Genomic DNA, 14,134 nt, shown 5'->3' with positions numbered 1-14,134 from the left:
TTAGACACCATGATTAGTACACAGGTGTGCCTTAGACTGCCCACAATAAAAGGCCACTCTGAAAGGTGCAGTTTTATCACACAGCACAATGCCACAGATGTTGCAAGATTTGAGGGAGCGTGCAGTTGGCATGCTGACAGCAGGAATGTCAACCAGAGCTGTTGCTCGTGTATTGAATGTTCATTTCTCTACCATAAGCTGTCTCCAAAGGCGTTTCAGAGAATTTGGCAGTACATCCAACCAGCCTCACAACCGCAGACCACGTGTAACCACACCAGCCCAGGACTTCCACATCCAGCATGTTCACCTCCAAGATCATCTGAGACCAGCCACTCGGACAGCTGCTGAAACAATCGGTTTGTATAACCAAAGAATTTCTGCACAAACTGTCAGAAACCGTCTCAGGGAAGCTCATCTGCATGCTCGTCGTCCTCATCGGGGTCTTGACCTGACTCCAGTTCGTCGTCGTAACCGACTTGAGTGGGCAAATGCTCACATTCGCTGGCGTTTGGCACGTTGGAGAGGTGTTCTCTTCACGGATGAATCCCGGTTCACACTGTCCAGGGCAGATGGCAGACATCGTGTGTGGCGTCGTGTGGGTGAGCAGTTTTCTGATGTCAATGTTGTGGATCGAGTGGCCCATGGTGGCGGTGGGGTTATGGTATAGGCAGGTGTCTGTTATGGACGAAGAATACAGGTGCATTTTATTGATGGCATTTTGAATGCACAGAGATACCGTGACGAGATCCTGAGGCCCATTGTTGTGCCAATCCAAGAACATCACCTCATGTTGCAGCAGGATAATGCACGGCCCCATGTTGCAAGGATCTGTACACAATTCTTTGAAGCTGAAAATGTCCCAGTTCTTGCATGGCCGGCATACTCACCGGACATGTCACCCATTGAGCATGTTTGGGATGCTCTGGACTGGCGTATACGACAGCGTGTAACAGTTCCTGCCAATATCCAGCAACTTCGCACAGCCATTGAAGAGGAGTGGACCAACATTCCACAGGCCATAATTGACAACCTGATCAACTCTATGCGAAGGAGATGTGTTGCACTGCATGAGGCAAATGGTGGTCACACCAGATACTGACTGGTATCCCCCCCAATAAAACAAAACTGCACCTTTCAGAGTGGCCTTTTATTGTGGACAGTCTAAGGCACACCTGTGCACTAATCATGGTGTCTAATCAGCATTTTGATATGGCACACCTGTGAGGTGGGATGGATTATTTCAGCAAAGGAGAAGTGCTCACTATCACAGATTTAGACTGGTTTGTGAACAATATTTGAGGGAAATGGTGATATTGTGTATGTGGAAAAAGTTTTAGATCTTGAGTTCATCTCATACAAAATGGGAGCAAAACCAAAAGTGTTGCGTTTATATTTTTGTTGAGTGTAGTTTGGCAGATACTTCTGGAGGAAATCACTGAAAAAATGAACACATTGAAAATATGGTTTGACCGAAACAAACTGTCATTAAACTTAAATAAGACAGGGATGAAATGGAGGTGTAAGAGTCACTCGGTGTTCACAGGAAACATTTATTTCTGTATGTATGTATTTATTTATTTATTTATGTTCGTTGTTAGTTGCTATTATATATTTTCTGTTGTTTCTATTTGGGTTCTTTTTGTCTCTTTCTCTAAAATTGTATATAATAATCATTAGATTATTAATATATAAACAAAAATAAATTTAAGAAATATTACAATTTGAAAACAAATGCACCCAAACGTTATGACAGCTGGAGCTGCGTAATGCTAACTTTTAACATTGAAAATGCCATAGACATGCTAACGCGTTAGCATCGCTCCCGTTTTTAAGTTATAAAATACATCTATCAACTGTTTCAGAAGACCATAACAGGTCGGTTTAACATAGAAAAGGTAAATAATACTCACAGACGTATGCTCTTTAGGGTTTTAGCGGGGTAAAATTAAGCGAAAGAAAGAAAGTATAAACGAAGCAACAGATCGAAGCATTGCTTCAATCTGCGAACCACTGCTTCGATTGGTTCAAGGTTCAGAGCAAAGCCGCGCTGCAGAAAAGTTAATCACGGACCCGCTGCAGGGTCTGACAAACACCCCCAAAACAACGGCCACTCTGAAGGTTCGATAACAGAATCGTTAAGCACAAAGCTTATTGATGTCGGTGGATCGAATCATTTCTTAACTATACCCGAAAGGAACCGGTTCTCTATACCCATCCCTAGTCACTACTGGTAGCATGGTGAGGTACCTGGACCCTTGAGAGGTTACACAGGTAGTCCAACTCCTTCAGGATGGCACATCAATACCTGCCATTGCCAGAAGGTTTGCTGTGTCTCCCAGCACACTCTCAGGAGCATGGAGGAGATTCCAAGAGACAGGCAGTTACTCTAGGAGAGCAGGACATGGCTGTAGAAGGTCCTTAACCCATCAGCAGCACTGATGTCACCGACTGAACGGTCCCCCATTAAAATTGTTCTGCCCTGCCGCTGTAGCGCATGCCTCATTTTGGACCACAGCAGCACATCTGAGACTAATTTTCTATATCCAAAGTAATCAAAGGGAATAATGGGATTATTAACCATCAGATGACAAAGTAAAACCTCTTAAATCATTCTAAAGTCAGTTTTAAGCAGAAATGAGGCCGTTTTAAGCAGAAACGAGACGATAAATTGGTGAGTCGCTACTGACGCGCTGAAATGATGTAGGCGCAGCTGCACGTCAGACTCGGACGTGCTGCTGTGGCACTCTGATCACTTCCCCTGTCTTTTATTATGAAATAATGCTGAATTTATCTGGAAATGATTGTTGTACTTCACTGTGATAGATGATGACTAGAGTGCAGTTTTAAGCAGAAACGAGACGATAAATCGGGATCTGAACCGATGTAAATATTGCAATTAGTGCTGTGATAACCGATAAATACAATACTAATGTTAATTATTTGATGACTCAGGACCAGGATTCCGCATCATTTTTTTTTTCAATTTTTTTTTTTTTGAATTCAGCCCTCTGTAAGTTGACAGTTTTCATTTGCACCAAATGATGCAGCAACCTTTTGTTCCCAACACATTACCCAGTCCACATCGGGAAAGATATCCAGCTACCATGTATACGGTACAATTCCATGTGCACTTTTGGCTACCTCTTACAAGATATGTCATATGCTTACGTCAGTTTGCCCCAGGGAAGCTGTGGCTACACTAGTAGCTTACCACCAGCAATGTGTGAGTGAATGAATAATGCAACTTTAAAGTGCTTTGGGTGTCTTGAAAAGCACTCTGTAAATCAGTCATTATTATTATATGCATCATCCAGTTGCAAATGCTGTTCATACTGCCATGAACACTGCCATCTACTGGCCGCCCACCACACATTGGCTAAAAGTGCTGAATCCACTTAAGAGAATTTTCATTTTTCAAATTGCCTTTTTCTTTACAAATAAAAAAAAAAGGCATATTTACAAATACAGATTTATTTGTAAAACCCACCACACATTTCACTAAGTTATGTGTGCAGCCAACCACTCACATCAGGAAACTAATTTGCCCATAATGTACTGCAGCGTGTGTCTAAACACTAAAACCTTCAAAATTAATGCATTACTTTAAAACTAAAACATATAGCTGATATTTTCACTTTATAAAATAACTTGTCCGGAATGAGTTTGTTTCACATTTTAACCATAAGTCAAAACTGTATGCTTGTGAATGACTTGGGTGATATGCCGGTGAGTCTGTATGGTGTGAAGAGAAATTGTCTTTATTTTTCCTGCTTTCTTCCTTTTGCTTTTTGCCTCCTTTCACTCTGGTCACCAGGTCTCTTTTGCTGAGAGAAGGCTGATCTGACACAGAAGCGCTTTCTCGTTGTTGTGTCAGTAGGTGCAAGTGTACTGAAGTCAGTACTCAAAGTTATCAGTTTAGCTTTTATCTGTAACTGCCGCTAAATTTTTTTTTTTTGGGGGGGGGGGGGGGGGGGGGGGGATTTATAGGTTTAGCTTTATAAAAGTTAACTTTTCAGTTAGCGGATTGTTATCAAATCTAACTTTTTGGTTAGCTGTTCCCACCACTGATTATATGACACCAGCAGTGCGGTGTCAGGTAGCATGCCTGCCGGATAAGTTATAGATTTCCCTTAGGCCCTGGTTGAAATGAGAGCATCTTGTTCAAACATGTAGAAATAGTGTTTGAAGATCTTATGTACATATTTTGTGTGTGTTTTTAGTGAAGGTTTTCCCACAGCGAAGCACCTCTGTTCTCCATGAGACCCCGATGAAGCCCTCTCAGGTCCCAAACCAGCTGTCACACGTACTACACAGGAGAATGCTGCCACTGCAAAGCCCTGAATTGTGTCACAAAGAAAGACTGGATCCATTATGCCACCTTTCTCAATCTCCAGCACCAATTCATTCATCAATGAACCCAGTTAAGGTTGGTATGAGAGCTGACAGACCACTGAGATAGACTGGGATCTTCTACAACAGGGGTGCCCAAGTTCAGTCCTCGAGATCTACCTTCCTGACACTCTTAGTTGTCTCCCTGCTCCAACACACCTGAATCCAATGAAAGACTCATTAAAAGCCTGCTAATGAGTCTTTCATTGGATTCAGGTCAGTGTTAGTTTTACACTGGTGATTTTTACTGTGTAGAGTGTAAGCGTGTTCTCGCTTGATACAATTATAGTGAAATTTTTCCACACCTGTAAGCGGATGTCGACTCATGACAGCTATTGCAGTCACGTGAGGACAAGCAGTCAAGCAGATCAAATGAGTTCAAATGCATAATGTGTAAAATGTATTAAAGTGTAAAACATATAAATTGCCATAATATGTGCAGTAATTATTTTTAATTAAGTTTGTAAGAGAATTCAAATATATCAGTGGCCCCATTTACATGCACATAAAAATCCGGTTGCTATCTGATTTGGCAGTTATCTGATTAAGTGCTCATGTCAATGGCAAAATCTGATAATCTGATTACTAACAGATATCAGATTATTATGTTCATGTAAACATTATTTCAACTTCAGTTGATTATTCATAAAGTATTTACCCAAAAATCCATGTCAGAAGTTATGTTAAGCCCCTTTCACACTGGCGTAAACATAGAGCTGTGTATTGTGACGTACCATCTACGCCAAATTGAGCAGCTGTACGCCCACTTTAGCAGCTCTATGCTCCACGCGCAGCAGTATGTTGAGGGCTGTGCGCGTAGGACAGAAGAAATTAAACATGAAAAAATTTTTTTGGTGTAGAGCACTGGACACAGGAAATATGCAGTTTTAAGCAGGTCTGCGCAGCACGGCGTTACTACATGCAAGTTTGTGTAACACGGCGCTCCTGTACACATCCAAAAACTGAGTGCGTGCATCCAGAGTGAATCAACTGGAGGGCATGATCACGCAGCCCACAGCGCCTCTGTGTGCTCACAACAGCTGATCTAACTGATGGACGTGTGTGTGCTCAGAACAGGTAATCGAACCTCAACTCATAAATCCAGAAACGGAACACAAACAAAGCGCAGTCGCTGCATGTCGGTGCAATCATCAGACGCCCTGATTGATCAGGTCTGATCAAACCTGAATAAGCGCTGTGACTCTTTAAAATAAAAGTGCAGTCGCTGCATGTCGTACGATCATCAAACGACCTGATCGATCAGGTCTGATCAAATCAGCGGACCTGATCGGAGCAACCGGAGCTTTACAAGTTTAAAGAGTCACAGCACTTCATTCACGGCAGCCTTTACCACAGCCAGACTCGGCAGCATCTGTACACAATGAAAATGATCCACGAAAACAAAAATAAATAAAATAATGATAAGTTACTCTGTTTCTGACCCGCACCACACCGTGCAGTAGAGAACAGAGCGCACTTCTACAGAGGCAGAAAATAGCAGCTATGGCTACATATGTGGCAGTATGCAACTGTAAAAACCTCATGATACAGTCCACTGTTTTCCAAGTGCAACGATGTGTTCTGCACAGCCGGTAGGAGTGAACTGAAAAAGAGTTGACTTAGTTTTTAAATAGCGGCAAGGGCTACACACGATTGTGTGCACACATTAAAAAGCAAACACGCAGCTGCAAGCAAATCTACGAACGCAACAAACACGGGAAAAGGCTGTACACGCGCATTTTGGGCATACTTAAATGAAATGCAATGCTGCAATATGCACCTCTACATTTGCGCCAGTGTGAAAGGGCTGTCAAAATCACAATTTTTAAGGTGGCCATTTAAAAAAATAAAAGGGTTAGAGAAAAGAAAATTCAGCAAGGTATATCTTATATATTATATTCCAGTTCTAAGGTGGAACTATGCTAGTATATAAAGGTACAGTAGTGTTCAGAATAATAGTAGTGCTATGTGACTAAAAAGATTAATCCAGGTTTTGAGTACATTTCTTATTGTTACATGGGAAACAAGGTACCAGTAGATTCAGTAGATTATCACAAATCCAACAAGACCAAGCATTTATGATATGCACACTCCTAAGGCTATGAAATTGGGCTATTAGTAAAAAAAAAAAGAAAAAGAAAAGGGGGTCTTCACAATAATAGTAGTGTGGCATTCAGTCAGTGAGTTCGTCAGTTTTGTGGAACAAACAGGTGTGAATCAGGTGTCCCCTATTTAAGGATGAAGCCAGCACCTGTTGAACATGCTTTGCTCTTTGAAAGCCTGAGGAAAATGGGACATTCAAGACATTGTTCAGAAGAACAGCATAGTTTGATTAAAAAGTTGATTGGAGAGGGGAAAACTTATACGCATGTGCAAAAAATTATAGGCTGTTCATCTACAATGATCTCCAATGCTTTAAAATGGACAAAAAAAAATCAGAGATGCGTGGAAGAAAATGGAAAACAACCATCAAAATGGATAGAAGAATAACCAGAATGGCAAAGGCTCACCCATTGATCAGCTCCAGGATGATCAAAGACAGTCTGGAGTTCCCTGTAAGTGCTGTGACAGTTAGAATACGCATGTGTGAAGCTAATTTATTTGCAAGAATCCCTGCAAAGTCCCTCTGTTAAATAAAAGACGTGCAGAAGAGGTTACAATTTGCCAAAGAACACATCAACTGGCCTAAAGAGGAATGGAGGAATATTTTGTCTATTGATGAGAGTAAAATTGTTCTTTTGGGTCCAAGGGCCGCAGACAGTTTGTGAGATGACCCCCAAACTCTGAATTCAAGCTACAGTTCACAGTGAAGACAGTGAAGCATGGTGGTGCAAGCATCATGATATGGGCATGTTTCTCCTACTATGGTGTTGGGCCTATATATTGCATACCAGGTATCATGGATCAGTTTGGATATGTCAAAATACTTGAAGAGGTCATGCCCTTGAAATGGGTGTTTCAACAAGACAATGACCCCAAGCACGCTAGTCAACAAGCAAAATCTTGGTTCCAGACCAACAAAATTAATGCCTCGCAGATGTGAAGAAATCATGAAAAACTGTGGTTATACAACTAAATACTAGTGATTCACAGGATTGCTTAAAAAAAAGCAGTTTGAACATAATAGTTTTGAGTTTGTAGCGTCAACAGCCGATGCTACTATTATTGTGAACACCCCCTTTTCTACTTTTTTTTTTTTTTTTTTTTTTTTTTTTTTTTTTTTACTAATAGCCCAATTTCATAGCCTTAAGAGTGTGCATATCATGAATGCTTGGTCTTGCTGGATTTGTGAGAATCTACTGAATCTACTGGTACCTTGTTTCCCATGTAACAATAAGAAATATACTCAAAACCTGGATTAATCTTTTTAGTCACATAGCACTACTATTATTCTGAACACTACTGTATATCTAAAAAAGAGTAAATAGGATAGTAGAAAAGAGTAGATTAAAGCCACTTAGGTGCCTGGTCTTGAGAACCAGGGATGTAAGAGCCTGACACATAAAATTGCATATGTACCCCCCCCCCCCCCCCCCCAATATGATTTTCTATACCTGCTTATTCCAATGAAGGGGGGGGGGGGGGGGAGGGCTGGAGCCTACCCAGCAGTACCACTTTATTTAAAGTGATACATTTTTCAAAATACATTTTGTAGCACAGCAATAACTAATGCTCATTCACTATTTTCGTGATGGCCTATTTTTTTTTCCTTTGTTCATAGACTGCACAGTTTATTATACATTAACATGTTTCTGTAATTGCTTTAATTGCTTCTGTGAGAGTTCATTTTCCTTCTTCATTATTTTTGTGTTTCTGAGAGCCTGTGTATGTTTTGCGATTTGAGGAGTGATATTTATATATTAAAATATATGTACATGGATTAAATTAATCTCAAACCTTATTAATTTTTTAATTGCCTGATAGCTCTAATTTGTCTTGTGCATGAAATGGCATATTTTTCATGTCCTCTCTAAACTCTCAGACCCTGTGGGTGTGTCCTTGACAGCTTGAGCTGGTAGAGCATATAAGCAATACTTTTCCATACAAGGTGGAAAGTTGAGTTGTTTAGGATTCAGGTTTTAAAGGAATAACTTCTGTTTCTGTTTTTTTAGGACAAACAACATGGGGCATCTTCAGATCAAGCCTTAATTCCAGGTATTGTTTCTAAACATTCTTGCTAATAATGCTGTAGCACACTAGGTTGCTTGAGTGTTCTGTACATTTTATGTATATTTGCAAAGGGTAATTTTTAAATAGTTATTCAAAATATTAATATAGAGCTTTGAGAAAGTAACATTTCTTTCAAAAACTAGGGTAAGTGTACCCATTAAGCCCACCAAGTTTCACTATTTTTCCTATATATTGACATAATTTGTAAGTGACATCATTTGTTAAAGGCAAGATTTACCTCTCATTTGAATATTTAGTAATTAGTTGATGTACTATTCAAAATTTTAGGGAAAAAGTCAAAGGTTTGGAATGGGCTTAATTGGTACCATGGTACCATTTAAGTCCATCTGTGTTCCAAATAAGCCCATAACATAATTTATTAATTAAAATAAACTTGTTTAATGCAATAATTGCATAAAAATGTAATTAATGCAATATATTTTATAAATGACAGTGAAAATGTTATTGGGCTTAAATGGTTCCACTCTAAGGAACGCTTATAAAAAAGACTATGCTTTCCTTTCAGAATGTAAGATATGCTCACAAAACATGGAGCCTAATATAGTTTGCATCAAACATTACAGCAGTTACTACTGTGCACACATTCAGAAATATAACATTTTTGTCATTGAATATTAGCATGTGCTCACCGAAGTTTGCATGCATGTTGATGGGATGTACCATTTAAGCCCAACTGTTAAAAAAAAAAAAAGTAAATTTATGAAATTAATCAACTCCACGGAACAATTTATGATGCATATATCTAAATGTTAAATGAATAACAAAATGCTTAATATTTGTAGCTGACAACCTTAGTTCTTGTGACAGAGTAGCATTAACAGGGCTAGGCGTGTTAGCATGAGATCAGCTATGTTTGCTAGCTCATAAAACACATCTTTCCATTTGAAGGGAAATCGTATAATTTGGCAAAATACTGCTTATCTATAAATCAAAATTAGTACATTTACCTCTTATTTGACATAAATATTAATGTAATGTAAAGATATGGCTGAAATTTGCCGAAAATGAATGAAATCTGACAGGTCCCAAAACACCAAAGTTTTGGGTGTCTTCTTGTCACGGGTCCTGAGACGGTATACTTTGGGGTGGGGCTAACTCACCAATGGAAAATGTGATTTGTATGCAATAAAAAATGTCATAGAAGTAACAGACCATTTGATTGAATGGAGTAATCGATGGCAAAATATATATTTTCCTTTTTTTGTAAATTTACATCAAAGTTGAAAGTGGGCTTAAAGGTTGTATGGGCTTAATGAGTACACTTGCCCTAATTCTTGCATTTTTATATATTGTATATATTCTGTTGAGAACCATCCCTGGTTCTCAAGACCAGGCACCTAAGTGGCTCTACTCTACTCTTTTCTACTCTCCTATTTTACTCTTCCTTTTTAGATATTTAGATATACCTTTATATACTAGCATAGTTCCGCCTTAGAATTGGAATATAATATATAAGATATACCTTACTGAATTTTCATGGAGACTTTGGACAGAGTTCTTGATTGCCAGATGAGTGTCTAAGTGTTTCAGCTGTGCTCAATTGTTCAAAAAAAAAGACTTGTTAAAGGTGTCCAGAAAAGTAAAAAAAAAAAAGAAAAAAAAAAAAAGGATCAACATCTCAAAGCAACAATTTTTATTTTGCCGGCAAAAGGAAGCAAAATTCAGTTACCAAAGAACACCAGAACAGCTGTAGATTATATCATTTTTTGGAAAGTATCCAGGTTTTGTGAGATCACTGTTCTGGAAAGTTCCCAGGTCTTGAGAGTTCAAATCTGGGTCATGGAAATTCACCTTTTTAAAATAAATCCAAATTATCATAATTTTCCACTGGTATGTTTGATTTAATTCAGCTAGTGCAGTGCAGCCAGTACATTCTGAGTCCCGGTCCCAAGCCCGGATAAATGAGGAGGGTTGCGTCAGGAAGGGCATCTGGCGTAAAACAAGCCAACCCAACTATGCAGACTAAAAATCGAATTCCCATACCGGATCGGTTGCGGCCCGGGTTAACAACGTCCGCCATCAGTGCTGTTGCCCAACAGGGTGCCGGTGGAAATTGGGCTACTGCTGGGCGAAGACGACGAAGAAGAGGAGCAAAACGTTGCCAAAAACAGTGGGAGAAGAAGAAAACTAGAAGGGTGGAAATGAGAGTGGGGACTTTGAATGTTGGTAGTATGACTGGTAAAGGGAGAGAGCTGGCTGATATGATGGAGAGGAGAAAGGTAGACATATTGTGTGTGCAAGAGACCAAGTGGAAGGGAAGTAAGAGCAGGAGCATCGGCGGTGGGTACAAGTTGTTGTACCATGGTGAGGACAGGAAGCGAAATGGTGTTGGGGTCATTTTAAAGGAAGAGTATGTAAAAAGTGTGTTGGAGGTTAAGCGAGTGTCTGACAGGGTGATGAGTGTGAAGTTGGAAGTTGAAGGGGTGATGATGAATATCATCAGTGCATATGCCCCACAGGTAGGTTGTGAGATGAAGGAGAAAGATTTCTGGAGTGTGTTAGATGAGGTGGTGGAGAGTGTGCCCAAGCATGAAAGAGTGGTGATAGGAGCGGACTTCAATGGGCATGCTGGTGAAGGGAACAGAGGTGATGAGGAAGTAATGGGTAGATATGGTATCAAGGATAGGAATGGGGAAGGACAGATGGTAGTTGATTTTGCAAAAAGGATGGAAATGGCTGTGGTGAATACCTACTTTAAGAAAAGGGAGGAGCACAGGGATACATATAAGAGTGGAGGAAGGTGCACACAGGTGGACTACATTCTTTATAGGAGATGCAAGCTAAAAGAAATCAGAGACTGTAAGGTGGTGGCAGGAGAGAGTGTCACTAGACAGCATAGGATGGTTGTTTGTTGGATGACTTTAGAGGTAAAGAAGAACAAGTGAGTGAGAGCTCAACAAAGGATCAGATGGTGGAAGCTTAAGGAGGAAGACTGTTGTGTGAAATTTAGCAAGCAGGTGAGAGAAGCACTGGTTGGAGGAGAAGCAATTTTGGACAACTGGAAAAGTACTGCAGATGTGGTGAGGGAGACAGCTAGGACAGTACTGGGTATGACATCTGGACAGTGGAAGGAAGACGAGGAGACTTGGTGGTGGAATGAAGAGGTCCAGGAAAGCATAAGGAGAAAGAGGTTGGCGAAAAAGTTTTGGGATAGTCGGCGAGATGACGAAAGTAGACAGGAATACAAGGAGATGCGGCGTAAGGCGAAAAGCGAAGTGGTAAAAGCAAAGGAAAAGGCATATTGCGAGCTGTACAAGAATTTGAATAGTAAGGAAGGAGAAAAAGACTTGTACCAATTGGCTAGACAAAGGGACAGAGCTGGAAAAGATGTACAGCAGGTTAGGGTGGTAAAAGATGCACATGGTAATGTGCTGACAAGTGAGGAGTGTGTGCTGAGAAGGTGGAGGGAATATTTTGAAGAGCTGATGAATAAAGAAAATGAGCGAGAGAAAAGGCTGGATGATGTGGTGAGAGTAAATCAGGAAGTACAAGAGATTAGTAAGGAAGAAGTGAGGGCTGCTAAGAAGAGGATGAAGAGTGGAAAGGCAGTTGGTCCAGATGACATTTCAGTGGAGGCATGGAAATGTCTGAGAGATGGCAGTAGAGTTTCTAACCAGATTGTTTATTAAAATCTTGGAAAGTGAGAGGATGCCTAGGGAGTGGAGACAAAGTGTGCTGGTTCCTATTTTCAAGAACAAGGGTGATGTGCAGAGCTGCAGTAACTACAGAGGCATAAAGCTGATCAGCCACAGCATGAAGTTATGGGAAAGAGTAGTAGAAGCTAGGCTTAGAAAACAGGTGAAGATCTGTGAGCAGCAATATGGTTTCATGCCGAGAAAGAGCACTACAGATGCAATGTTTGCTCTGAGAATACTGTTGGAGAAGTACAGAGAAGGACAGAAAGAGTTACATTGTGTGTTTGTGGACTTAGAAAAAGCTTATGATAGGGTGCCAAGAGAAGAGTTGTGGTATTGTATGAGGAAGTCTGGAGTGGCAGAGAAGTATGTTAGGGTAGTGCAGGACATGTACAAGAATAGTATGACAACGGTGAGATGCGCAGTCAGAATGACAGACTCATTCAAGGTGGAGGTGGGATTACACCAAGGATCAGCTCTGAGTCCTTTCTTGTTTGCAGTGGTGATGGACAGGTTGATGGATGAGATCAGACAGGAGTCCCCATGGACTGATATTTGCAGATGACATTGTGATATGTAGTGAGAGTAGAGAGCAAGTTGAGTCTAGTCTGGAGAAGTGGAGATATGCTTTGGAGAGAAGGGGAATGAAAGTCACTAGAAGCAAGACTGAGTACATGTGTGTGAATGGGAGGGAGCCCAGTGGAATAGTGCAGTTACAAGGAGTAGAAGTGGTGAAAGTAGATGAGTTTAAATATTTGGGGTCAACTGTTCAAAGTAATGGAGAGTGTGGTAAAGAGGTGAAGAAGAGAGTGCAGGCAGGGTGGAGTGGGTGGAGAAAGGTGGCAGGAGTGATTTGTGACCGAAGAATATTAGCAAGAGTGAAGGGGAAAGTTTACAAGACAGTAGTGAGACCAGCTATGTTGTACGGTTTAGAGACGGTGGCACTAACAAAAAGGCAGGAGGCAGAGCTGGAGGTGCAGAGTTGAAGATGTTGAGATTCTCTTTGGGAGTGACAAGAATGGACAAGATTTGGAATGAACATATCAGAGGGACAGCTCAGGTGGGATGGTTTGGAGACAAAGTCAGAGAGGCGAGAATGAGATGGTTTGGACATGTGCAGAGGAGAGACCCAGGGTATATAGGGAGAAGGATGCTGAGGATGGAGCCACCAGGCAGGAGGAGAAGAGGGAGGCCAAAGAGGAGGTTCATGGATGTGCTGAGAGGACATGCAGGTGGTTGGTGTGACAGGATGATACAGAGGACAAGATGAGATGGAAACGATTGATCTGCTGTGGCGACCCCTAACGGGAACGTTCGAAAGACAAAGAAGAATGGCCATAGGAACTTTGTATTCCTATAGAAAATTGGTAGCTTAAGTAGATTTTTCATGGATGGTCATACTATGAGGCTGTGTTTGAATTTGGGATGTACAAAGGGGTGTACCTACTCTTAGGTCCTTTTTATTTTTTTCAAAAACTATATGGATTTCATTCATATGTTTTTACGTCAGACATGCTTGAACCCTCGTGCGCATGCGTGAGTTTTTCCACGCCTGTCGGTGACGTCATTCGCCTGTGAGCACTCCTTGTGGAAGGAGTCGTCCAGCTCCTCGTCGGAATTCCTTTGTCTGAGAAGTTGCTGAGAGACTGGCGCTTTGTTTGATCAAAATTTTTTCTAAACCTGTGAGACACATCGAAGTGGACACGGTTCGAAAAATGAAGCTGGTTTTCGGTGAAAATTTTAACGGCTGATGAGAGAAATTGAGGTGATACTGTCACTGTAAGGACTTCCCACAGAGCGAGACGTCGTGCAGCGGTCCCAGGCGAATCTGTGTGCGCCGTGACAGGAAAAACACCTCCGTGTTGAAAACCATTTGTAAAATTCAGGCGGCTTTTGATGGCTTTTAACAAGTGAGTAAC

The 14,134-nt window shown here is 40.9% G+C and overlaps 1 protein-coding gene across 1 annotated transcript in view; it reads left to right on the top strand.

The window, feature by feature from the left end:
• Positions 1-14,134, top strand: part of slf2 (SMC5-SMC6 complex localization factor 2) — a 38,344-nt gene that overhangs the window by 2,217 nt on the left and 21,993 nt on the right. The window contains 2 exon segments of the mRNA XM_034184361.1: positions 4,221-4,426; positions 8,502-8,544. Coding sequence (XP_034040252.1) covers positions 4,221-4,426; positions 8,502-8,544 — 249 coding nt within the window.

The sequence above is a fragment of the Thalassophryne amazonica genome, chromosome 13 (assembly GCF_902500255.1).
Source record: "Thalassophryne amazonica chromosome 13, fThaAma1.1, whole genome shotgun sequence".
Lineage (NCBI taxonomy): Eukaryota > Metazoa > Chordata > Actinopteri > Batrachoidiformes > Batrachoididae > Thalassophryne > Thalassophryne amazonica.
This window is presented reverse-complemented; position numbering and strand designations above follow the sequence as displayed.